The sequence below is a fragment of the Halictus rubicundus genome, chromosome 5 (assembly GCF_050948215.1).
Source record: "Halictus rubicundus isolate RS-2024b chromosome 5, iyHalRubi1_principal, whole genome shotgun sequence".
NCBI lineage: Eukaryota > Metazoa > Arthropoda > Insecta > Hymenoptera > Halictidae > Halictus > Halictus rubicundus.
In genome coordinates, this window is record NC_135153.1 from 15,873,115 (window position 1) to 15,898,404 (window position 25,290).

The 25,290-nt window shown below is 44.2% G+C and overlaps 1 protein-coding gene across 1 annotated transcript; it reads left to right on the forward strand.

The window, feature by feature from the left end:
• The first annotated feature begins 16,952 nt into the window (after positions 1 to 16,952).
• On the forward strand, positions 16,953 to 21,012 carry LOC143354694 (uncharacterized). The gene is made up of 2 exons (XM_076788958.1): positions 16,953 to 20,747; positions 20,992 to 21,012. The coding sequence occupies exons 1-2, from the start codon at positions 16,953 to 16,955 to the stop codon at positions 21,010 to 21,012; spliced, it is 3,816 nt and encodes a 1,271-aa protein (XP_076645073.1).
• The last annotated feature ends 4,278 nt before the right edge of the window (positions 21,013 to 25,290 follow it).

Consider the following 25,290-nt stretch of genomic DNA (forward strand, 5'->3'; position numbering starts at 1 on the left):
TAGAATCCAAGGAAAATAGCCACTGCTACTGCTGTTACTACAGTAAACCCTTGATCTAAGCGCAACTAGGCTACACGATCTTAGTCGCTTCGCCTATCCCCTCCACTGGAGAGCATAACCTGCGAGGGACCATGAAGCTCGAGCTGCCTCCGTCACCGGGTCGTGTATATCGGTGTGAACCACTACTAATCCAATTACAAAATTTCTTTATTTTCCATTATTTTTTTACGGGACTTTCGCCAACTTATTCGTGGCATTTTTCCGATTAAAGTGACACTAAACACTATATAATTTGGACTGTATTTAGTGGTTCAACTGACGCTATGTGGTGCGCCTCCGTCCAATTAATTACACAATAACGGTCAATTAGTTATACAATAGTCAAGAGAAAATAGAATATTTCCTGCAGTGTAAAGGATCTAAACACGAACTAAAAATGATTAATGAAATAAGCAGAGCAGAAATTTCTAAAATCAATTGAAATTGTTACTGAAAATAATTATCATTATCAGCTCGTCCCTTTTCCCACAATTTTCGTCACGTCTACGTATCAAGCGATCACACGTTTATTCGCCGATCCACGGTGAAACATAGAAAAATATTTTTCACGGGTGGCTACGTGATAGAACGCCAACCCCTATTTCTCGGTTACCGATCAACGACGGAATTTTCACGTCACGTGTTCCCATCAGAAAGTTTCATACGACCGGCTACTTCCGAGAGAACGTTCTTGCATTCGTTTCCGTACGTGTGTACACGTGTATAGTGGTCGCATACCGGCCGGGAATGCCGCTACATTTTTAATGTTTTTTGGGCTGCCGGTACTCTAGGAGCGATCACGTAAAAGCGGAACGGCGGTGTGGAAGTCGTCGGAAGAAGGCCGGAGAGAGCATCCGGCCGGCGGTTGGTGGCATAAAGAGCATGTCTTATTTTCAGTAAGAAACCACTTTCGACGAGATCGAATTACTTTACTGTCGGGGACGATCCCCCCGCGGACGCACCCCCGGGGACGCCTTTGAGGATTTACATTTTAACGCGACCTGATATCGCAGACACGCGTGCGAAAACGCTCTCCGATGGATCCTAACCGACTGGGAGCAATATTATTAATATCATTCTCTTCGGCCGAACCGGTGCGATATGGTCGAAGGTTGCGCCAAAAGATCGAAAATCAAAGTTTCCGCAAATGTTTACACGTTGTTCGTTCAATCTTGAAAAATGCAAAAATATCTCCGTATTAGTTTAAAACAAACTGCGTTATTATTCTATGTTCGAACCACGGGCAAGATATTTTTCCCTTCTTCAGATATTTATAAAATAGTTGATAAAAAGACTCACAGTTTAATTTCTTTTTCTATAATCCAAGCTTATTTGCAATCAATTTTTTTTTTTCTGCTCAGATGAATTTATGTACTAAACAAACAGTATAAATAGTAGAAGAATTGAATTAGGGGTTGAAGCCAATTTTCAGATTGTGTTTGTTTTGCAGTTGAAGAAATATTTATCCGCATAGATTGGGGGATAAAATTAATTTCGATTCGAACTCGGTCTCCAGCAATCGATTCAGAAAAATGTTATATTTTGCACGTTCATTTACAGTTCGTCTAATTGCGAGCGTAACGGAACTGAGGATAGCTCCGTAAGTGAGAACTGAGCTTTGAAAAGTAAAATTAAACGCTCCGGATGTGCACACCCTCGATGAAATGAACGAGTCAAGTGAAAAAGACGGAGTTACAGGACCGCCGATAGATAAAGAGACATCTGTAGCCGAGGTTTTCTTTTTCTTTTTTTTGTCCTCTGCGATTAATTGCTGTGCGCTTATAGAACATTCGGGTCGATTTCGTCGAAATGGCCACGATTCTTTAAGGAAATGGAGTAGCGAAGCCGTGTCGAGTGCTAGCAGTTAAATAGAGTACGGCAGCCTCGAGGCAAAAAGATTCTATTCATATAGTTTCCAGGGTCAGAGCTCGGGGCGAGGCACTTAGTCCAGAATTACTCTGTGCACGGTGTCGTTTGTTCTACAAAGTTAAATTTCTAACGGGTATTTCGGGAAGAGAGCGAGAGCGGGAGGGGTAGGTTGTCATCAAATTGACAAGTTCTTCGCGAAACGGGACTCATCGAATTACGGGTAACTTAAATGGAAACATAATCCCATCAGCCGTACTGTTTTTCTGCGAACGGTGCCGCGACTATTAACGCCTCCATCGGTTTCTTTCTTCGTTTCGAAATGCCAGGGAACAATCTGCAACACTTCCTACCTTATCCTCTCTCCAAATATTTTAACCCCTTGCCATATGATTTTCTTCGGGTAATTAAATTTGACGGAAGAACAAAAATTTATATTTATCATGGAAGAACACAATTTTATTTTGACTTGCAAAAAGTGAGTGAGACTCATATTTTAAAATTTTGGTCGGGGCTAACAAATTTTCTATATTCTTGTGAAAATTTTCAGACTTTAAACTAATTTCAGAGCCTACTCCATGGGTTCTAAGAAATCTACGAGCCTTCAATCTCACGTTTCAATTATTTAATAAATTTAGACAAGTTAATATGCCAAATGTATTTTTCCTATATTTTTAATCACATTTCTCAAGATATGGACATTAAAGGCATCGATAAAATTGGAAATTTTAATAAAAAAGGAGGCTCCAGAGACGAGTCAAGAAATGTTAAGAAACAATTGTGAACTATTTGGTTCTATAAAATTCTGTCAACGTAAGGTGAGAGTTTCAGTCTGATAACTTTCCCCCCACAATGTTGACAATCCAATGTCGCAGGATGCAATATATTATACGCAAACCCCATAAGAGGATTCGCGAATTTTTATCACTGTAAGCTTAAATATCTCATTACTTTCGAGATTATCCAAAGACGAACGATCCAATCGGTTTTCGCGCAAACCGGAGGAAACGGAAATCAACGAAGAAATTGTTCAACAACTTTCCCCCCTACCTCAAATTGTTCCGCCGGTTGTCCCACCTGTCGTTCATTCTCCCACGAGTTTCTCCCGAAGGTGAACCCTTCTTCCTCGTTAAACCGAGATTTATTATAATTTCCCTTCTCCGGTTTAAGTAGAAGTCCTGATGGGATTCGTTCGAAACCGAAGGAATTAAAGCGGTCGGGGTAGAAACGAACGGAATAGAATTAACATTAGTTCCAGTCCGTTAAAAATCGTGCAAAGCCGCTCATAATGACACCGTCTCTGATTTTTCGTTGAATCATTCGGATTTTTACCTGGCATTACGGTGATTAAGCTAATTTCCAAGATTTTCCGAGGTTTCCCATTAAAATTATACAGAATTTACATTTACAATCAGGTAAGGGGCCCAATCACTAAGCCTATATTAATTATACTTATTTTTAAAGCATAATGAATATTAAAGAAGAGATGTTAAATTTTTTAAATGAGCCAGAATTAAACGATTAGATACAAAAATAAAAATTGAATTGATTTCAAGGAAAGGAAGTAATATAGATTTTTTCATTTAATAATTTGATTGTGGTGCGATTGTATTTCTATTTCTAGTAATACTATCTGTACTTCTTCGAGTGGATGTTTGCCGATATTGACAGTATAGCGACACCCATTACTCCTTCACAATAACGGTCTATAAAAGTTCATCCCGGATATGACAAAATCGATGGAAATCAAATAATACTATAGTATACCACTAACCTACATTCAAAATAGAACTATCCACCGTCGGACAGGCAAACTACCGATCGAAACTATTTTACTGCTTCTCGATGGTCAAAGAACTTTCCGGTGAACCGAAATACGCAAGGCTACTCCGGATATTTAATAAAGTAAACGTTTGTTCGTGTAATTCAAGAAAAAAAAAAATGGCAAAAAAGACAACCGTGATACAATAGAACGGTGCAGTCCTTTATTATCGTTCGCTCTGTGAACGGCGAAACCGTTCAAACATATTATAAAATCCAATTTTCCCGGGAACAAAGCCACGCAAATCTTATTTCACTTTACTTTTAACATTACACTTAATTTTTAACTTTTAGTTTCTATGGAACTTTATAAATACTTTACCGTGTGTGTCTGTGTACGTCCATAAATAATTCTTTGGCAAAGTAACTAACGATCGTTTTTCATGGTATAACGGTTCTAATCAGAGAAATGTAGGAACTGGTTTAATTAAAAATTTTTTAACAGATTAGACAATATGGTAGAAGCTATACTTTGTATTAAGAAGGTAGGTTCGTAATTAATGTCATCAAGTACATTGTTTTCTCGATATATGTCCCAAATGTCTAGCCGATAAAAGTCCCAGAACTATCCCCACTACCTCGGGGTATACCCCGTGGGGTCGGGTATATCGGTGTGAGACCACTACTAACCCAATAACAAAACTTCTTCATTTTTTATTATTTCTTTTATGGGACTTTCACCATCAAATTCATGGAATTTTTCCAATGAAAATGATACCAAATATGATATAATTCCGATGATGTCTGTAGCAGATGTAACCTCTATCCGATATATGTCCCTGGGTAGACCCGTGTTGTGGACATATATCGAGAAACTACTGTGGACTTTAAACAAATACTTCGCGTCTTATTTCAGAGTGAAGATGTGACACTCAATTCGGCCAGCCTAGTGTATGCCCTTCAGGATAAATGACGCAGCGAACACTGAAATGGCGCAACGGAAGGATTCAGTTCGAAAACTACCACGTACATCTCGCGCCTAATTTTCGGCCGGCATTTTTCTCGCACATTTATCGTCCAGCCCATTTCCGCCGGTTCGAGCGGGGTTGGTTCGTTCCTCTTGTCCACGCTTGCTGATCTCCGTCGTCTTGCAGTCTCATAAAACGCTGGCCGTGAGTCGCCGGAATCGTGAATCATGTCCCCGAGGAAAAGGCACGATGGAAGACCGGGCCGGGGACCATAGTGTTCCAAGGGGGTGTTAAAGGTGTGTTGGATAGAAGGGCATGGACGGAGGAAAAGAGAGAGAGAGAGAGAGAGAGAACGGAGGCGCTAGTCCACGGAGGAAAATATTAACGATAAATTATTGCGCTACATCGAGCTGCAGTAAGTTATAGCTAGTCCTGCGCCGGCAATAACCGCGCTATGCCCGGTGATATAGACGTAATATTCTCCGCACGGTGTACCATTGCCGTTATATCGTTCTACAGGGGTTACGTAATATCGGATAGATTTTTGTAATTAAACTCTCAAGCAGGAAGCGGGTCCGCGGGCTTTAACGGCCCTGTCGTTAACTATTTATTTGCCCGTGTTGCCAGTTCGCGATAATTGCCCGATTGCTCTTTGAATTTATCAGCGACGCTGCGTTCCGTACTTCGTCTCTTTCGTGGCAGAGAAATTGCCAGAAATTTTGCAGCTTTTATGATGAACAGGTTTGTAATTGGTGGAAAAGAATCGTCGCCGCTTTGTCAAGGCTTTGACACTGCTTTGCGAAAGCAGTTTGGATACCGTCAAGGCCAGAGCGAGTTCACAAAAGCGTTTAAAGGTACCCTAACTCTCCTCGGCCGGCTCATTGCGCATACGCGGGCACGCAGAGTGGGGACGGCGACCTTGAACAGCCAATTCACTGGTGCTGTAACCGCGATATCGATTCTTTGGCACAGTGACCCGCTACTTACGCACACCGACACAGAGACCAAGTATTCGGACAATGGGATTCCGGAGCCCCATCTTCTTCCAATTTGACTGCGGACCCTTCTGCGCGAGCGTTCGAAGTGCGGTGGAATGCAGGTAGAATGTAACGTAACCGTGGCTCGGGAAATGAAAGTCCGTTTGATCGCAGGTCCTTGGAATGCGACCGTGAAAACTCGCTGCAGCATAAGTTTGATTATTTTGGACGGTGGTGGAAATATGGTCACCTTCCACGACGCTGTTTACAATTGCAAAGATAATGTTCCTACACTATTTCTGTCTCTGGCAGTACACTCCCAAAATTTTTTAACAAATTGGCAAATATCAGCTGTGCAAATTAATTCGTGGCTCTCGCAGTTAACACTAGGTTTACGGGACCCATCAATATGACCATTCAATATTAAGACTCTAAGGATGCATACGTGAGAAATTATTTACCAAATTTATTTCTGTGGGTATATATTATTTTAAAAATATTTCTATAGATATGGGTAGCACGTTTTTGTTATTTTTATTAAGTAGTGCAAAATAGTCACTTTTAGTGCTCCGTAAACCTAGTGTTAATCAATTCTAATTTTATTTTGTCCAAAATGACTCCTCGAATCATTTTATCGCCGATTCCGCATAAAGACCGAGGCTCCGCATATAATTGCCGTAATCCGAAAATATTTTCCATTAACACGGAAGTCGGTGCGCGACGAATTAATTGGGCGCGTCAAACGGAAACGTGCGGCGAAGTACGCGGCAATTTTTCGTCCCGATTTCCCGTGCGGCGCACGCCTGCGTCGCGTCGGTGCGCTAATTAAAGTCAGCGCGGGGAACATTTGCATAAAGTCTGAAACATATTTGCCGGACGACGGGAGAGCGCACCAGGAAGCGCATCAGGAAACGCACGCTGCCGGGCGCAGTGTAAACTGCAACAACGGTTCCGTATCTATTCGACGGAACATGCTGTGCTCGATGCGTAAACGTTCGGACAATCTCGTTTTCTGTTACTACGCAATCGGTATTTGCTGGCTCTGACATCTTCGATGCTGTTCGCGAGCAAATTAATGCAATCGCGTCGATTCTTGTTCGCAGTATGGAAACGCAAGAACTGAAATTCATTGAAGCATCCAGGCATTTGAATTTGCATCCGTTATGCAAGTTTTGTAGTCCAGAACAGAGCTGTTCAGCGTCTGCCCGTACGAGCAGCGATTTTCTTTCCCTGGGCATACAGCCACGCCCCTGTGGGCACGAAGCCACGCCCCCGTGGGTACGAAGCCACGCCCCTGCGGGCAAAGCTGCATATATCTGTGCTACGGGCTATCCCCACTCCGCTAAGTCATTTGCCCGTAGCTTGGCCTGTTGTTGTGCCCACGGGTATTGGCTGGCCAGTGTCGCCAGATCGAGACTTGTTCCCCCACCCCTCCGCGGCCCGGTCACGTGACGCGTTCGGTCTCTGACGTGCATACTCCGAGGTGCCGGCAGAGAAGATAACTTTTTCCCCTCACTTCGTGACACTTTCTGATGACTTCTATGCGTAATTTTATGTAAACGTCCAATAATTTGTATACAGTCCACTAATGCCATCCGAATATTTTGATGCTTCATTGAGTTTGATACAATTGTGCTGCGAATAAAAATTGCTTCAGCCGTTAGATACATCGAGGCGCGTTTGGAGCGTCAGACGAGACGAAACAGCATGTTTTAATCTGTAACCCTGTAATTAAATTGTCGGACAACGGGTTAAATGATTCTCGTGAAGCACCGAGAAGGAGAAAAATTGATTATCTTCGAGCACGGAGTCCGTCCAACCAACGGAGAATTCCGAATCGATCGCGAGCCCGAAGACGGGTACAAGGTGCGGAAGGTAAGTAAAAAATATTTAGGTGAAGATAGCGAGGGTGGAAGGTTGAGGGCGGCAGGGGTTAATGGATTTCCGCCATTAAGATTACGCGGGACAAACAGGAGTTCCAAGGGGTTGCGGTGTCGGAGGGAGCGAGAGGGAATGAAAAATGAATAAGGAACGCCGCTCGGAATAAAAATACACCGGAGACAAAGAGCGGAATGTTTTATGGAACTCGAAGATTGTTGTGGTGATCAGGACCACGGCGGAAAGTGCCCGAAGAAAAGTGTCACGTAGGCGAGGTCCTTTTGTGGGGGTGTGTCGGTTCAGTCTGAAGGATGACACGGGAGGAGAAAAAATAGATGTGCTCGCTCCTGTGGTCGAGCAGAAACCGGAAACCGCGAAAAAGGTCAAGGAAAAATTAAGGGCTCCCTCGAGTTTGATGCTCTGATTACGAAGGCAATTTTTGGGGAATTTTTTCATGACGGTTTTAAGAGCATTTTTCCTTTGTCTGCGTTTTCTCTTTTATTTTGCCCCACAGTGGTTGCCATTGCAATTCCTGCAATTATTAATATTCATCATTTTATTTAACTTGTATGATTACCCTGTTTGTTGAAATCGTAAATTTTTACATTAAAAGTTTAATGAATGATTAGGACGAACCAGTGTCCAACAATGGTCAGAATTGCCATTCTGAAGGGACCTCCGGAGGATCGGGCACAGCTTCGTCACTGACAAACATTTTTACGTAAAAAAATTCTGAGATACTCTCTAAGATATAGGGTTTCCGACACGAGAGGATTTTTCGAAAAAAGTCTTACGGTTTCTGAGAAAAAAATTGCTAAAGAATCCCTTTTCCAAGGCCTGTTTGCGCAACATTTCAAGCCCATCGGCATATCGCGGGAAGAAAAAAATGCTGCACGAGTTTCGCGTAATTTGCATATTGGTCGGGGAGAAAATGATGTTGAGAAAGGGTGGATGTTGAAAGGGAAGTTTTATAGAAGCCGATACGCATGGGGGACACGCAAGAACTGGGAAAAAAGCTACACCGAGGAGCCGAGCCGGTGTGGAAAGTATGATGCGAACGAATAAAGTTTTATAGATTTCGAACAGGCTGGCTGAAAGCGAGGAAAAATACAGGTGCTGCGCGATGGTTGGCCGCGCGACTGGAGCAGGCTCCTCGATGTTTGTGTTTCATGCTCAAATACTAAAATTAAAAAATGGCTAATGGCGTGTAAACACAGATTTCCGCGAGTTTGTTCTCGTTTCGAGCCCGGCCGTTTTAAATTGCTGTCGATCTCGCAGTTTTCATGGGCTTCTCGATGGCCGAGCAATAATTTCTTAAAAATATAGCTTCTCCGATGGCTCGGCGCTTTACACAGGTTCAGATTGCTTTAGGCGCATTGTAAACATAGTTTCCCTTATAGTTCGATGCATATACGTTCAGATTGCTTTCGACACAATTCAATCCGTTTTATTACGACTGGAAACTCGCATTTGATTTTCTTCAACGAAGCCCGCTTTTCAATGACAATCAGAAAATCTCTAAAAATTATGAAACTAGCATTGCAACTGTCAAGAGAATTTCTGCGAGATTTGAGAAATTTCTCAACCTTTGCAGTCAACTTCCACTTTTTCCAGCTTACAGACTAACGCGATTGTTCCAGCAATAAAAATTAACAAAAACCATTGGTCAACGCGAGAAAAGCGTATCTGAGGGTAGAAAAAAAAGTCACTGTTCTTTTAAAAGCCACCCGGTAACTGCGAACGTAGCACAGCGTTCGCTGAATGCACAAAGTATTCTGTCATCTGATAACGTTATTATGCAACGGCTTTGTCGGGGAGGAGGATGAAGCTGCAGAAATCGCGGAAAAACACGACCCGCTATTATACAAATCGCGGACAAGAGTGACGACTCTAGTTTCCCTCCTTTTCTTTTTATTGCCCGGGAAATATTCCTTCGCCGGATTATCGATAGTCGCAAGAAAAACGTTGTCGCGTGACAACAACATTTCCGCGGAGAAAAAAAAACGCAAGCTCCACGCAAAATATCCCGTTACAGCGTATCCGATTTCCCGGTAACGAATTTCCACGTGATTTCCGTGTTTAACGTCACACCTCCGGTTTGCGGTTTCGATTTCGCGGGGATCCGGCGCGAGAAATATTTCAGCATGATTTTCTGCGGTACAACAATAGCGTATCGTTTGGTTCAATCATTGCTAGGCGTATTGGTTCATCGTTACACTTCTGTGCTTTGTGCGGCTTTATATTTCTGTGTGAAAATTCCGAGAAGCGCGAACACAGTATTATTAAGTTTATGGAAATTAGCCTTTCTTAATCGTTCAAATACGATATTCTATGGACTTATTAAAATCATCAAATGGAATTACTTATTTAAGTAAAGATTGAAAGTTGTGTCGCTTTTTGCGAATAAGATTTTGAAGATGTTTGTAAGCTGCAGAAAGATATAATTGTCACATTGCTAGAGGATAGAGCTCTCATAGCATCACAATAGGACGGCGCATCGAATTGCAGCGGGTCGAGTGCATTTATTCGCGATTACGGAGCGAATATTTTAATTAGCGCGCTTCTAATCGATTCCTAGCGCTAATCAAGCGGTTTCAATTAGTTTACGACCACCGGGCGTTTCAATTAATGTACTAGAGTTTGCTTGCGCCGGCAGGTAGGCATTGCTGGGATCGCTATTGATCTGAATATGCCGGAGCCCGGAACCCCATCGTGCCCCGTTCGACAGAAAAGGCGGTATTCATTTTAAAAACGACACGATACAAGCTGCGAGTACCTTTTCATCGGGGAGCAGAATTTTCATTCGAATTTCCAATCTGTGCTCGTTCAAACATCAACTAAACTCATCAATCGACGAGAAGGGCTTGATCGATTTGTATTCTGTTCGACCGGCCGAGCGGAAGCCAGAAAAAAAAAAAGAAAAAACAACACATTGCTCGCTCTAGCGACGTGTCTTTGTCTACGAATATTATAGAGAACAAAGAAAATTGTTTACTTAACTCGGCTTGAACGATTTACAGCAGAATTGCGTTTTGTCGGGGATGGTGGGGTGGGGAGGGGAGGGTGAAAGAGGATTGAAAGAGAGAATAAACGATACTTGAATGGACACGAAAACACTTTGGTTAATTGACAGGTTCATGAAATCAACGTTATTGCCTCGCAACAATGGAAATAAAGCTTTGCGCGTCGCGTTTTTCTCCTTTTTTTTTTTTATTTAATTTTAGAGATGAGAGGCTGCACGTCGAGTGCTGTCAGGAACGGTGCGCGAGACGAAATGATTATGGGAATTGGATAATGTGTCTGGACCGTTGCGGCGGTCCTTAATGCGAGGGATAGCGAGGAGAATGTACAGGAGCACGGTTGTACAAATTTGTTGAAAACCGCACTCTGACCGGTTCAAGTTAATTGGAAAGTGGAACAAATATTTGTTCGACTTCTACAGGACGTAGAATATTAAAATCGTGTAAGCGGAAACATTTTGAATCGATGTTTACAGATTTCTGAATATGTTAGCCATTAATGTAGAAATGTTACAAGTGAACCTAGAATTGATTGTGTTTCAGTGAGACATCAACAGGAAGCCGACGAGGTAGGTATAAAAATCGGAATCATAACATACTAAAAATTTAAAGTAAAATTTAAAAAATTTTTTACAACAACGAATCATTTCTTACTTTGTTTTAGTTTCTTCCTTGGACTTCATAGGGACGAGCCAGTTTCTACTTTTGATCCTCCATATTGTCCTGACAATCCACTATACAGTGAATTCTCGATATATGTCAACAATACATCAACAAATCGTGTTATGTTTACACTCCTCGGCGTCTGAGGCCTCTCGAGCTTCGCGGCCCCTCACAGGGTATACCCCGCGGTAGTGGGGATAATTCCGCGACATTTATGATCCAGGTCTTGGCAACATATTAGGACCTTGAATAAGTTCTCGCTGTTTCTTTTACAAAATAAAAGCTTTTACCCAATGTCCTTGCTTCTGGATCATTCCTAAAACTTTTAAACGTTATGAAACAGTTGACTCATCTACTTGTAATGTTTTTCCAAGTTCTGCTAGCGTCTGACATCGGTCTTGATCGAGTAATTCCTCCAACTTTTCGTCTTCAAATTTTTTCGGTGCGCCAGAACGTTCTTTATCCTCAAGTTCAAAATCATTATTTTTGAAGCGTCGAAACCAGTCTCTGCATGTCGTATCCGACAAAGCATTGTCCCCATAAGTCTCAACAAGAATTCTATGTGCTTCAGCTGCAGATTTCTTTTGAATAAAGTAGTGCAATAAAATTCCCCGCAAATACACTTTATTTGGCACAAAAGTAGACATTTTCAGAACTAAGAAAAAATTACTTTGTTTACACTAAAGTGAACTACCATACACTGAAATTTAAGGTTAGATACACTACTGCCTTGCATGTGTGTTACCATTCGAAATTCCACGAACGGGGTACTGCTACTGCCATTTTTGAAGAAACAGCGAGAACTTATTCAAGGTCCTAATATATACAGAAACCACTGTAGTTCTGAAAATGTTACAAAGAAAAATCGATGGGTATTGTCTGAATACAGTATTTGATTTTTGACGGCTCTTAAATAAAAATATTTTAAAGTAAACAATGGTAAACAGAAATGTAATGACAAAAACAGTTCTTGTCGACAATTCCTTAAATCTCTACGTGCGATTATTCCATTTATATCTATTCCGAAAATTTCTAGATGAAAAAATGAAATGGGTATCTCATGTTCCTGCATCCCCTGCGAACCCTCTCATCTGCACGTCACCGGCCGAAACGTTTCGATGTTCCTCCACCCGCGCGTCACCCCCAGCAAAAACTTATCAGCCGCTGTTATCAGGGGGTGGGACGGGGACGGGGATAAGAGAATCTCCCGAAGCACCCCTTAGCCAGTCAAGTGGTTGTCCACCCCCGCAATTACACGGTGGGCCACGTCCGCGCGGTTTCGGCCCGTTTAATTTATTTGGTCCCGGGGCGTGGAGTCGCGCGCGCGATCAGACGCACACCGTGGGGTCCCTAGGCGTAGAGAAAAATATCGATTCGCGTCCGGCACCGACTAGAGAGACGATACCATAGCGTTGCTGGCACAGGCATTGCTCATCCCGGTCCCTGCCCCTACCCCCTTAACCGTTGGCGGTTCGCTTCGATGGCTCCCGATATTCCCGCGGGAACGCTCTTCCCAAACCCCCTGAATCCCGCGCCACCTTTCACTGGGTGTACGCGAGAGGGTAAAAGGGCGGACACACCAGAGCACAGGAAACAGGAGAGGAGTAGGGGTGTGCGTAGGGGGTGTGAGGAGAACTGCGGGGCTGGTGAAAGAAAGAAGGGGGTGGGAGTACAAAAAAAAAATATGTATATAGCGGAGGACAGATACGGGCGGATAACACGAGGGCAAGAGAAAGAAGAGGAATAACCGTGGGGGGTAGGTTGAACCGAGGGGAAGCTGGATGGGGTAGAGGGGGCTGAACGCGTTTGACGTTTCGCGTTTTCCCCGACATTCTCCCGCGGGATGGCGGCGGCTTTCGTGCCTGGAATCCGCCACGGGGTATCCGCACGAAATGGATATCGTGCACGCTCCGCAGGATAACCAGATAGAGAGAGGCGTCGCGTGGGCGAGGGGAAAGGGAACGGTGGGGGACGCATACAGCGCAGGGGAACGAGTTACCGAAAAGCTGGGACAAATTGTCTCCTTGCTGGCTGGTTGTCTGACTAGTGAACTATCTCCCTCTCTCGCTCTCTCTCTCTCTCTCTCTCTCTCTCTCTCTCTCTCTCTCTCTCTCTCGCCCTCTCTCATTTCCTCTTGTTCTCTCTTGCTCTCTTTCTCGCCCTTAGTCTGTGAAGAGGGAGGGCCCGTTGTTGCTCTGTACACGAGACTAGTTTGCCCTTAAGTGTGACTATGCGGAAAGTTGCTTCCATTAATTTAATTTAGTGAGCCTTGTGATCTCTATTCTGAAACCTGTTGGGACCAAAATGGCGCTCTATCTTTAATTTGTTTTAGAGAGCCTCGTCTCTGTTTTGGAATTAATTTTACATCGCAATGCCAGTTGAACTCAACTGATCTAAAGCGGGGTCGAAATGGCGTTCTTTCATTGATCTGTTTTAGAAAGCCTCATCTCTACTCTGAAACCTATTGGGACCAAAATGGCGCTCTATCTTTAATTTGTTTTAGAGAGCCTCGTCTCTGTTTTGGAATCAGTTTTACATCGCAATGACAGATGAACTTAACTGATCCAAAGTGGGACCAATATGACGTCCTATAATAAATATTAATTGGTAAACCTCGCCTCTATTTTTAGATGTATACCGCGAAAAAGATTGAACTTGACTGGGATAAATTTAAAGCAAAATGGCGTTCTATAAATTTTACCTTAACCCCGTTTTTTGTAGTAGTAAATAAATAGTTTTGACTGTATTTGATTTTGTTTAGTGCTGCGTCTCTTCAACGCATTAATATTAATTAACAAAACAGCAGTCATAAAAATGTTATAAAATCCTAGCAATTTATTTGAAGAAATAGGAGCGAAAGGGTTGCGAATTACGGCAGTAATTACCATGTGGGGCTGCATACAAGGGAACGATTTACCCAAAAGCTGGGACAAATTGTCTCCTTGCTGGCTGGTTATCTGACAATTTCCTTCTCTCTCTCGCTTGAGAGAGAGGACTAGAGAGAGAGAGAGAGAGAGAGAGAGATTGTCGTTGTAATGTAGGGTACACGGGCCAGCCCCGGTCAAAAGAGTCGCCGGGCTTGCATTAAACATTGCAGCATGAAGATGTCGATACGAAAAGGGGACACACACGATGCCGCATTGTCGGCGCCCCCTAAACGAATGTGCGAAGTTTCTTGCGAGATTGTTTGTTGGCTAGGTCGCTCTAAAAATCAATTCCGTTGTTCGGGACATAGTAGTACAGCAAAATAGAGCTGATTTTGCTAAATGCATTTTTCTGAGCTATTTTTTAGGATCGATAAAATATTTTCTACAGCGCTTGTGTAACCGAAAAGGGGCTACAGAAAAAAGCTGGTTTCTCAAAACTGTGTAAAACACTATACAAGTCCGCATTATAGCGTATTGCATTGTAGCGCAACGACGGCAATAATATATAACGTAGGCGTACATATTTAAGCTGTAAATGATTGAACATATTATAGTTAACTTCTTTGGGTATTCGACGTTTTTTACTGTAAACTATCTTTTTTCATTTTGCTCATTTCATTCTGCCAGGTTCAATTAATTGAACCATACACAATTTTTCTGTACGTTATATCCATGAAAATAATATCTAGAAGTCATCAGACAGAAATGACAGAATGTTCATAAAAGTTAAAATCAATTCGTCTCACCGTATATGTGTATAAAATGGACGGGAGCCGGCAAGAAATTGATTCTTTCACTGAATAATTAACCCCAGACGACTCTCATAGAATAATTCAAAAACTGGTAAGAGTACGTCCGACGAAAATGGAATTTTTTCATTATTTTTTATTACCGAATGTCTGATTGTCTGACCTTTATGTTCCCAGACTCTTTATGTTCAGAATAGCAAATCACATCAGGCAAGAAAGATGGCACTCCTTCGTTCCAAAAAAGAAAGTATCAGGTCCCCCATCGTTAATGTCGTTACTGAACCAGTTAGTTGTTTTTGACGAGTACACTCGTCATGAAGAAATGGCAATATTTTGTGTTGCGACGAGTATACTCGTCGAAACAGCTATACGGTTAGTAACAGTCAACTGGTTAATCTACGTTTAGACGAGAAAGTTGGCGTACAATATTTTTCGAGAATAAAGAGTGTTGCGACGCGTAACGACCCCCCAATCGCTCAACGGAGTTCGGACCGTCTTTGGGCTACCTGCGCCCTCACTTTCCGGAACAATGACCTAGGCGAGCCGTCTGTCCGCCACGTGCCTACCGAAAAAACGCTTTAACGCCACTACCGAGACGGGTCCGTTTACAACCCTTGTAAATCTCAATAAATTACCGTTTATGACATAGCTACAATAAATCCTCGAAGCCATGGGACATAACTATTTAGCGTCCGAATTTTAACTACAGATTTCGTTTCCGGGCCATCTGTTTGCCAGCCCGCGCTATCCTATTCATCGCGTTTTTAACTTCAATATGTCTTGCCAGGTCCGAAGCGCTTCCTTGGTTTATTGTCTGCTACGGTCATCCTCCGAATTCACTTCCGCCAATCATAGCCCCTAGGCCGCTTTGAAAACTCCTCCCAAAAATGTCGAAGGGAGGGAATCGCAGCGAGCGTAGGTATAAGTATAGCCAAGCACTAACAGAGAGATCAGAACACCAGAAATCGCTAAAATCAACGGAACTCGTATCGAACATCGTATCATAACACCGGGGCTGTCGCTGTACGACCAGCAATAACGTTTGTAACGCCGTATCAGTTGTAAACGCGAAGAATCGAATCGGCAAGGTCTACAACAAGTTTCCTTGAGATCAATTAAACTGGTAAATTCAACAACGCCTCTAGTTATTTCAATCAGTTCAGTTTTTCGTTAATTCGAAAACGAACAAGAGCTACCGCGAATCGAAAGTCGCGGCATCGCTCAACATTTTGGTCCTTCGAACCGGATACCAGTGACAGTGTGACAACGTGTAATCAGCTGATTCACTGTATCCATCATCGGAAGGCAGCATACAAGTACTGCTGCTAACTTCCACCATCAACTCAGCGCGGCACAGCCCAAACAAGGATAGACGATCAAGGGGAAATCGGCAGACGGCATCGAACAACGTTGCAGCAGGGATTTCCACCTTGAACCACCAACCCAACGAGTTCGAGATCCATCGAGAGCGCCAGCATTCTGGGCAACATCCAAATCGTCAACCAGGAGCGAGTCAACGTCCACTGGTTCATCATCAAAGGATTCGGCAACTACACGAGAACGAGTCCACCGCTGGGGTCCACCGCTCCTTCGAGACACCATCATCGTAATTCGTGAGTCAAGCATTCGTCATATTCGCTAATTTTCCTTTCTTTCCGTCCTCATCAATCCTATCGTAATGGCCTCCGAAGGTAACGCATACAACGTAGATCGCGATCTTATTCGTAAACGCGCCACGATAAAAACGAAGTTATCGACCTTCAAAAAATTCGTATCGGCAATCCACGAGTCGGAAGAGATCCCAATGGATCAGCTAAAATTACGCATAGCGCAAATCGAACACGACTTCACTACCTTTAACTCAATCCAAGAAGCGCTAGAATTAAACGCAGACGATAACAGTTTCGAAGCACGACTAAGCGAACGAGAAACATTTGAATCCAATTATTATGAATTGCTAGCTACCGCGAAACGTATTGAACGCGAGCATGACAAAGCAAGAGGTCAGGTAGATCCATCGACCTTTACAGACAATCAATTTCCTTACGGTCCACACCCTTCGGGTTCAAACGATAGAGCTTTTACACTCCAATCTCCGTTCACCATGGCATCTGAACTTCAAGTGAAATTACCAAACATGCATCTACCGAGATTCGGCGGCTCCTACGAATCTTGGCCGAGTTTTTCTGATACATTTAGAGCTGCGATTCATGATAATCCCAACTTCCGCGACGTCCAGAAACTAATTTACTTGAAATCATGCTTAACCGGAAAGGCCGCGGAGAAGGTCGAATCATTAGAGACCACTTCAGTAAACTATTCTGTAGCCTGGAATATTTTGGAAAGGCATTACAACGATCCAAGCATCGTCATTAATAATCGAATTCAGGCCTTTTTCGAGCTACCGACATGTTCGCGACTCAACTCCTCAGCGCTTTGCGAATTGACCGACGCAGCGATGAAGCATTATAACGCGTTAAAGGCTCTCAACAAGCCATTTTTAGAGGCATTCCCAATTTACGCGATAACGAGCAAACTAGACGAACAAACGCGGCTGCGGTGGAAGGAAAAGACACAAGGTTCCGGTCCTCCGACCATGGAACAATTGTTAGATTTCCTACACAACCGATGCAGAGTTCTGGAAACATCAAAAATCGAACCGACCAGATCAGTAATCCGTTCCCAAACGAATACGAACATGTTTAATCGCCAAACATCCAATCCTAACATTCGCGCACTCGCTCACCCTTCACAACAAGCTCGTTGCTTTATGTGCAAGGGAAATCATTTTACCCAGTATTGCGAGAAACTGACAAACGCGAGTATCGACCAACGAGCAGAGATGGTTCGGAACGCGGGTTTATGCTTTAATTGTTTACGGTCAAACCACGACATCAATGCATGCACCGCGGGATCTTGCAAACGATGCGATGAAAGACATCACACCTTGCTGCACAAGGAATCGTCGCCGGTACAATCGGCTGTATCGTCCCTAAACGCAAATATCGGTAACGAAACGCTACTTTCGACCGCGATCGTGCACGTACAGGATAGGAAGGGTCTGCTGCACCCGTGCCGCGTCCTACTGGATTCGGGTTCACAGTCTCACTTCATGACGAAGCGTTTTGCTACAAAATTAGCGTTACCACAATGTAAAGGCAACATTCCGGTCGTGGGAATTAATCACAGCATTACGCAAACAATGAACACCACGCGGGCAACTATCCGATCACGCATCAATAATTTCTCCGCCGATCTCACGTTCCTAATCCTACCCAACATAACGGAAATCCTACCATCGCATGCAATTCCTAAAACCCTACTCCAGATTCCATCCAACATCCCTCTCGCTGATCCCAACTTTAACACTCCTGCCGAAATTGACGCATTGATCGGCGCAGAAATCTTCTTCAAGCTCCTTTGCGTCGGCCAGATCACCATCGCAAACAGTTCCATAACGGCACAGAAGACAAAATTAGGTTGGGTGCTCGCAGGAACCTTACCTGACACGAAATCCCGTGGCACAACGCGTTGTCATGTAGCGCGCAATTCATTAGACGATCGGGTCTCAAAATTCTGGGAGATCGAAGAAGTACCGCAAGAAACTATTTGGTCGCACGAAGAACGTGCGTGTGAGGCTCATTACACGCAAAACACAACTCGCGACCTTGCCACCGGGAAATACATAGTCAAGCTTCCTTTCAAATCTTCTCCCCCAGCATTAGGCGAATCGTATAACGCGGCGCTTCGCCGACTGCATGCCTTAGAACGAAAATTCACAAGGGACCCATCACTGAAATTCGAATACACGAAATTTTTAAATGATTATCGCGATCTAGGTCATATGACCAAGGCTGAATCCCCCCGACCGCAGGAAGGTTATTATTTGCCACATCACGCGATATCAAAACTCGACAGTCTGACAACGAAACTACGGGTAGTCTTCGATGCATCAGCAAAATCGTCAAACGGGAAATCGCTAAACGACATGCTACTAGTAGGCCCTACCATTCAAGACGAACTATACTCACTTCTAATTCGTTTCCGCGCACACCGTTACGTACTCACGGCCGACATCGAGAAGATGTATCGTCAAGTAGAAATCCACCCACAAGACAGAATCTACCAAAAGATCCTATGGCGCGAAAACTTCGATCAGCCCATTGAAACATACACCTTGAACACCGTGACATACGGCACATCCGCGGCACCCTTTCTAGCCACTCGCACGTTGAGTCAGTTAGCTGCGAACGAAGGCGAACAGTTTTCCCGAGCATCACGGGTATTACGGGAGGATTTCTACGTCGACGATATGTTGACCGGCGCCGACAACTACAATGAGGCCGCCGCGATCCGTGACGAAATTCAAGCCCTTTGTGCAAGGGGAGGGCTTCAACTCAGAAAGTGGGCCAGTAACGATCAGTCTTTAATTACCACATTGGACGACCGAATAGACGCCACGCACATGACCTTAGACCTAGACAAAACTATCAAAACACTGGGCGTGCACTGGGACGCGAGAAAGGACACTCTGTCGTATGTAGTAAAGGAGATCGGTGCAACGAATCGGCCAACGAAACGCAATATTCTATCAAAAATAGCGACACTCTTCGATCCCCTCGGAATCTTGGGGCCAGTCATAGTACGAGCAAAACTGCTTATGCAATCCTTGTGGAGGCTGCAATTAGATTGGGACGAATCGGTGCCCACTGACATTCACACGGAGTGGACCACCTTCTGGCAAGAACTCCAGCTAATCCATAATTTCAAATTCGATCGACACATTCTACAACCAAACTGCACGTCAATACAACTTCACGGATTTTGTGATGCGAGTGAACGCGCCTACGGAGCTTGTCTGTACTTACGCAGCATCAACAATCAGGGCAATATCGTTACACGTTTGATCGCCTCAAAGTCCCGCGTGGCTCCCTTGAAATCCATAACGTTACCGCGCTTAGAGCTCTGTGCCGCCCAACTCCTTACAAAATTGTGCCATTCAACAAAGAGGGCTCTACGGAATATCACATTTGATAAAACGATACTCTGGTCCGACTCTACGATAACCCTTCATTGGATTAACACCGCCCCGCACACATTAAAAACCTTTGTATCACATCGAGTCAGTGAGATTCAAGCCTCGACCGCTCACGACGAGTGGCGGCATGTCTCGTCCATTGACAATCCGGCGGATTTGATATCGCGTGGCATGCACACGGAACAATTCATCGTTAGCGATCTCTGGCATCGCGGGCCAACATGGCTGTCGCGTGAGGAACAGGACTGGCCTACCTCTAAACTCGCTATCGTCGAAATTCCAGAGCTCAGACCGGTCATTTCATTATCACTACAACTCCATGATCTCGGGTTTATCGAACGTTTTTCATCCTTCCATCGTCTCAAGCGTGTCGTCGCCTACATGCTCCGGTTCAAGCAAAATAGCTCAAAACGGGCTTCGCTATCCGGACCGTTAACGACAATCGAGCTCCGTAAGAGCCAACAACGCGTAGTAATGCTCGTCCAACAGCAAGCGTATCGAAGAGAAATAATCGCAATCAAATCGACGAATCGGCCCTCTAGCTCTAACTTATCATCGTTATCTCCGTTTCTGGACGCCGACGGAATGTTGAGAGTAGGCGGACGATTATCTAAATCACAGCTATCGTACGGAGAAAAACATCCCATACTATTACCCAAAGGTCACCATCTGACCAAGCTCATCGTCCGAGAGGAGCATGTAAAAAATATGCACGCCGGCATACAATTAACGTTAAATGCAACCCGTAAAGCGTACTGGATACCTCACGGCAAAAGCTTGATTCGCCAAGTGATACACGACTGTGTCACCTGCCGACGCGCCAAACCCGCAATGGTTAATTACCCTATGGGCGATCTTCCGGCAAGCCGGATCACCCATTCGCGTCCATTTTCGCGGAGCGGGATCGACTACTGCGGACCCTTTTTCATAAAGGAAAAAACCCATCGTAATCGTGGAAAGGTCAAGGTCTATCTAGCCATCTTCACGTGCTTCGCAACCAGAGCAGTCCATATCGAAGTCGTGTCCGATTTGTCGACCGAAGCCTTTTTAGCAGCGTTGCGCAGATTTTTCTCTCGCCGAGGAAAAGCGAGCGATCTGTATTCAGATAACGCCACCAATTTCGTAGGCGCAAATCGCGAACTCAAGGAACTTTACGAATTCCTTGAAAATCCGAAAACAAAACGAAACATCATTGAACGGCTATCAAATCAACAAATCAACTGGCATTTCATTCCCCCTCGATCACCACATTTTGGCGGCTTGTGGGAAGCCGCCGTCAAGTCAACAAAACACCACTTAACACGCGTAATGGGTGACACATTACTATCCTTCGAAGGTCTCCTAACCCTTACAGCGCAAGTAGAAGCAATTCTAAACACGCGTCCCTTAACCTCAGTATCCTCTGATCCAAACGATCTAACCGCCATCACACCCAGCCATTTCCTAATTGGCGAATCACTGACCAGCGTGCCTGATCATGATTATACGAGCCTGCCCGATGGTAGACTCTCGTCGTGGCAACATATACAGAAAATTAAGGCCCACTTCTGGAAACGATGGAGAAACGAGTATTTACAGGAGCTGACAATCCGCAAAAAATGGCACACCAACGAAGCAGCCGACCTTCCGATTGGGACAATGGTTCTGGTCCAGGAGGACAATACACCACCCATGCAGTGGCCTTTGGGACGAGTCACCGCAATCCATCCTGGCGAAGACGGCGTCATTCGTGTAGTAACCGTACGGACATCACGCGGTGAATACAAACGCTCCGTGAAGCGCCTCGCGCCACTGCCAGTGGATTAAACTTAATCTTTCTTCACTCACATTTCACTCGCCAATGTAAATCTTCATCATTCTTTGTATCATACCGTATCTTACCATTCATCTGTATCAATCACCTCATAATCGTATCGTAGTTATTTAGCATTGCATCAACGTTGAACATGTCGTTCAAGGGGGGCGGCATGTTGCGACGCGTAACGACCCCCCAATCGCTCAACGGAGTTCGGACCGTCTTTGGGCTACCTGCGCCCTCACTTTCCGGAACAATGACCTAGGCGAGCCGTCTGTCCGCCACGTGCCTACCGAAAAAACGCTTTAACGCCACTACCGAGACGGGTCCGTTTACAACCCTTGTAAATCTCAATAAATTACCGTTTATGACATAGCTACAATAAATCCTCGAAGCCATGGGACATAACTATTTAGCGTCCGAATTTTAACTACAGATTTCGTTTCCGGGCCATCTGTTTGCCAGCCCGCGCTATCCTATTCATCGCGTTTTTAACTTCAATATGTCTTGCCAGGTCCGAAGCGCTTCCTTGGTTTATTGTCTGCTACGGTCATCCTCCGAATTCACTTCCGCCAATCATAGCCCCTAGGCCGCTTTGAAAACTCCTCCCAAAAATGTCGAAGGGAGGGAATCGCAGCGAGCGTAGGTATAAGTATAGCCAAGCACTAACAGAGAGATCAGAACACCAGAAATCGCTAAAATCAACGGAACTCGTATCGAACATCGTATCATAACACCGGGGCTGTCGCTGTACGACCAGCAATAACGTTTGTAACGCCGTATCAGTTGTAAACGCGAAGAATCGAATCGGCAAGGTCTACAACAAGTTTCCTTGAGATCAATTAAACTGGTAAATTCAACAACGCCTCTAGTTATTTCAATCAGTTCAGTTTTTCGTTAATTCGAAAACGAACAAGAGCTACCGCGAATCGAAAGTCGCGGCATCGCTCAACAAAGAGGTCAGTTGAACGATATGGAAAAGGTCATAGAAGACGATACGTCGACGGTCAAAATTGAACGCGAGTACATTGACTTTCTCGCGAAAAAATAGGTAAAGAAAACTACTTACGGGATACTTATGGGATCTAATACCTTGCAACCTCGCCGATACATCTCCGCAAAAACTTAATCTCCCGAACGACACAGCTTGGCAAACAAAGCAAAATCATGCCCCCAAGTCATCCCCTATCCGCACCACAAACCTTATAACCTACTCCCCCGATCCAATGAACACAAGTGCGACCAAATCTCGTCCGAAATCACCGGGAAAGAACGCCTCCTCGGAAAAGTGTGTAAACCCCAATCCCCCCCCCCCATCGAATCAAGCGTGGTTCCCCATAGTTTACTTTCGCGCCGGGACGATACAGGGGGGCTGGGACTATCACGGATCGTGTATTGTTCGTCATAATTGCATACGTCGCAAAAAGGGGCTAACGATTCGGATCATTTATCAGGAGGAACAGTCCACTAATGGTGCGCCGGTCACGGACAAACAACCGGGTTCAACTCGAATCCTCCCCTCTCCCCTGGCTCGCGTCCCCGGGTGTACAGGGACCATCTGTCACTGACCAGTGCTTCGCCACAAAAGGCTACATCCGAAGGTCTCGTCGATTTTGCCTGTTCCGGGTGCGGCCATTCGTTTCCGTAATTCTTTTCATTTCTTTTCCCGTGGCATCGAGGAACGGCGTGGCGCGAGGCGATCGAGGGGATCGAGGGGGTCGAGGGGGGGGGGGGCAACGGTATCGGAATTAGTCGGGCAAACATTCGAGCGTCGATCCTCGCCCGGGAATCACGATCAAAGCTCGGAAATTTCACGGACCCCGAAAAGTTCCAAGTCAGCAAACATCGGCAGAACTACCCCCTCTCTCTCTCTCTCCCTCCTTAGTTCGCCAATCGCTGATACCTAAGTACCAACCTCGAAGTCGAGGGAACAAGAAACTCCCGCAAGAAGAACACGTTTTATTTCGTTGACACTCGACGCGGAACGCTCTGTAACTACCTTGTCGATTCGATCGACGCCCACTGACTTTTTTGATGATGGGAACGCTGCGGTGCTTGGCTCTTTGCACGGTGGTCGCCTGATTGCCGGGAAAGTCGAGGTCCGTGGAGGTTGAGGCGAGGCTGCGGTACTCTACAGCGATCGGGATGTCGATTTTTGTGGGAAAAGTTTCTGCTTCGGTTTTCAGAACTTCCAGATGCATGGAGATTTATTTCTGATCTTAATCGTCTCGGTATGCTTCGACTCGAGTGCAGTTTAGTTGCTAGTTGTCGAGCACGCGAAATAGGTTAGCACAGATTTAAGGATGAGAGACGAAGAGAATTTATCTGGTCTGCGACTTTACAATGGTGGATCAATATTTTCGATACTTCCGCTGCATATTAGAATTTTGGAAGTTCGCCTGACATTTTTACGAATTTAGGAGACGGTATTAGGGTCGAGTTTGGAAGTTTGTCCAACATTTTTTGGTTAGCTCAGATTTAACGATGAGAAATAAGTAGAATTTGTCTAGTCTGCGACTTTAAAACGGTGGATCAATTTCTTTCGGGGTAGAATTTAGAAGCTTGCCTAACATTTTTACGAATTTAGGGCACGGCATTACGGTACATGTATATTGAAGTAAAGTAGAAGGAGCAAGAGTGAAGACGCACACTGCAGCCGGCAGAAGCATCGCGAAATGTTTAATATTAAAGACAGACCCTATCAGTCACGTTGCAGTACAGGTCAATATTTAATATCGCCGGATTAAAAATGTCTCCGTGTGCAAAATTTCCGCACGACTCTTCTCGAAAAGGTCTAAATAATTTCGAGATAGTGAGAGGTGTTTTTAGAAGGAATTCTAGCGCGACGGGCTTCTTAGAGTTTGCAATTTTTTACGAAAATTCAGTAAATGTTATTCAGATTTCTATCAAATTGAGTCGAAAACAAACGAAATTTTCGACCACTTCGCAAAAGAATGACCGCTTAAAAATTGCTCCACTTTAAAAGCAGTTTCCTTAAAAAATGGTAATGTCGTTAACACCCTCATTATAAAAATTTCGGAATATATATTTTCTGACTATTGTATTAGGACCTTGAATAAGTTCTCGCTGTTTCTTCAAAAATGACAGTAGCAGTACACCGTTCGTGGAATTTCGAATGGTAACACACATGCAAGGCAGTAGTGTATCTAACCTTAAATTTCAGTGTATGGTAGTTCACTTTAGTGTAAACAAAGTAATTTTTTCTTAGTTCTGAAAATGTCTACTTTTGTGCCAAATAAAGTGTATTTGCGGGGAATTTTATTGCACTACTTTATTCAAAAGAAATCTGCAGCTGAAGCACATAGAATTCTTGTTAAGACTTATGGTGACAATGCTTTGTCGGATACGACATGCAGAGACTGGTTTCGACGATTCAAAAATAATGATTTTGAACTTGAGGATAAAGAACGTTTTGGCGCACCGAAAAAATTTGAAGACGAAAAGTTGGAGGAATTACTCGATCAAGACCGATGTCAGACGCTGGCAGAACTTGGAAAAACATTACAAGTAGATGAGTCAACTGTTGCATAACGTTTAAAAGTTTTAGGAATGATCCAGAAGCAAGGACATTGGGTAAAAGCTTTTATT

What these genes read in the sequence shown, in the direction of transcription:
- LOC143354694 (XM_076788958.1), top strand. Translation starts at nt 16,953, where the DNA reads ATGGCATCTGAACTTCAAGTGAAATTACCAAACATGCATCTACCGAGA. An exon ending in ACCCTATGGGCGATCTTCCG is followed by an intron (nt 20,748 to 20,991) that starts GCAAGCCGGATC and finishes ATCTGTATTCAG; the next exon opens with ATAACGCCACCAATTTCGTA.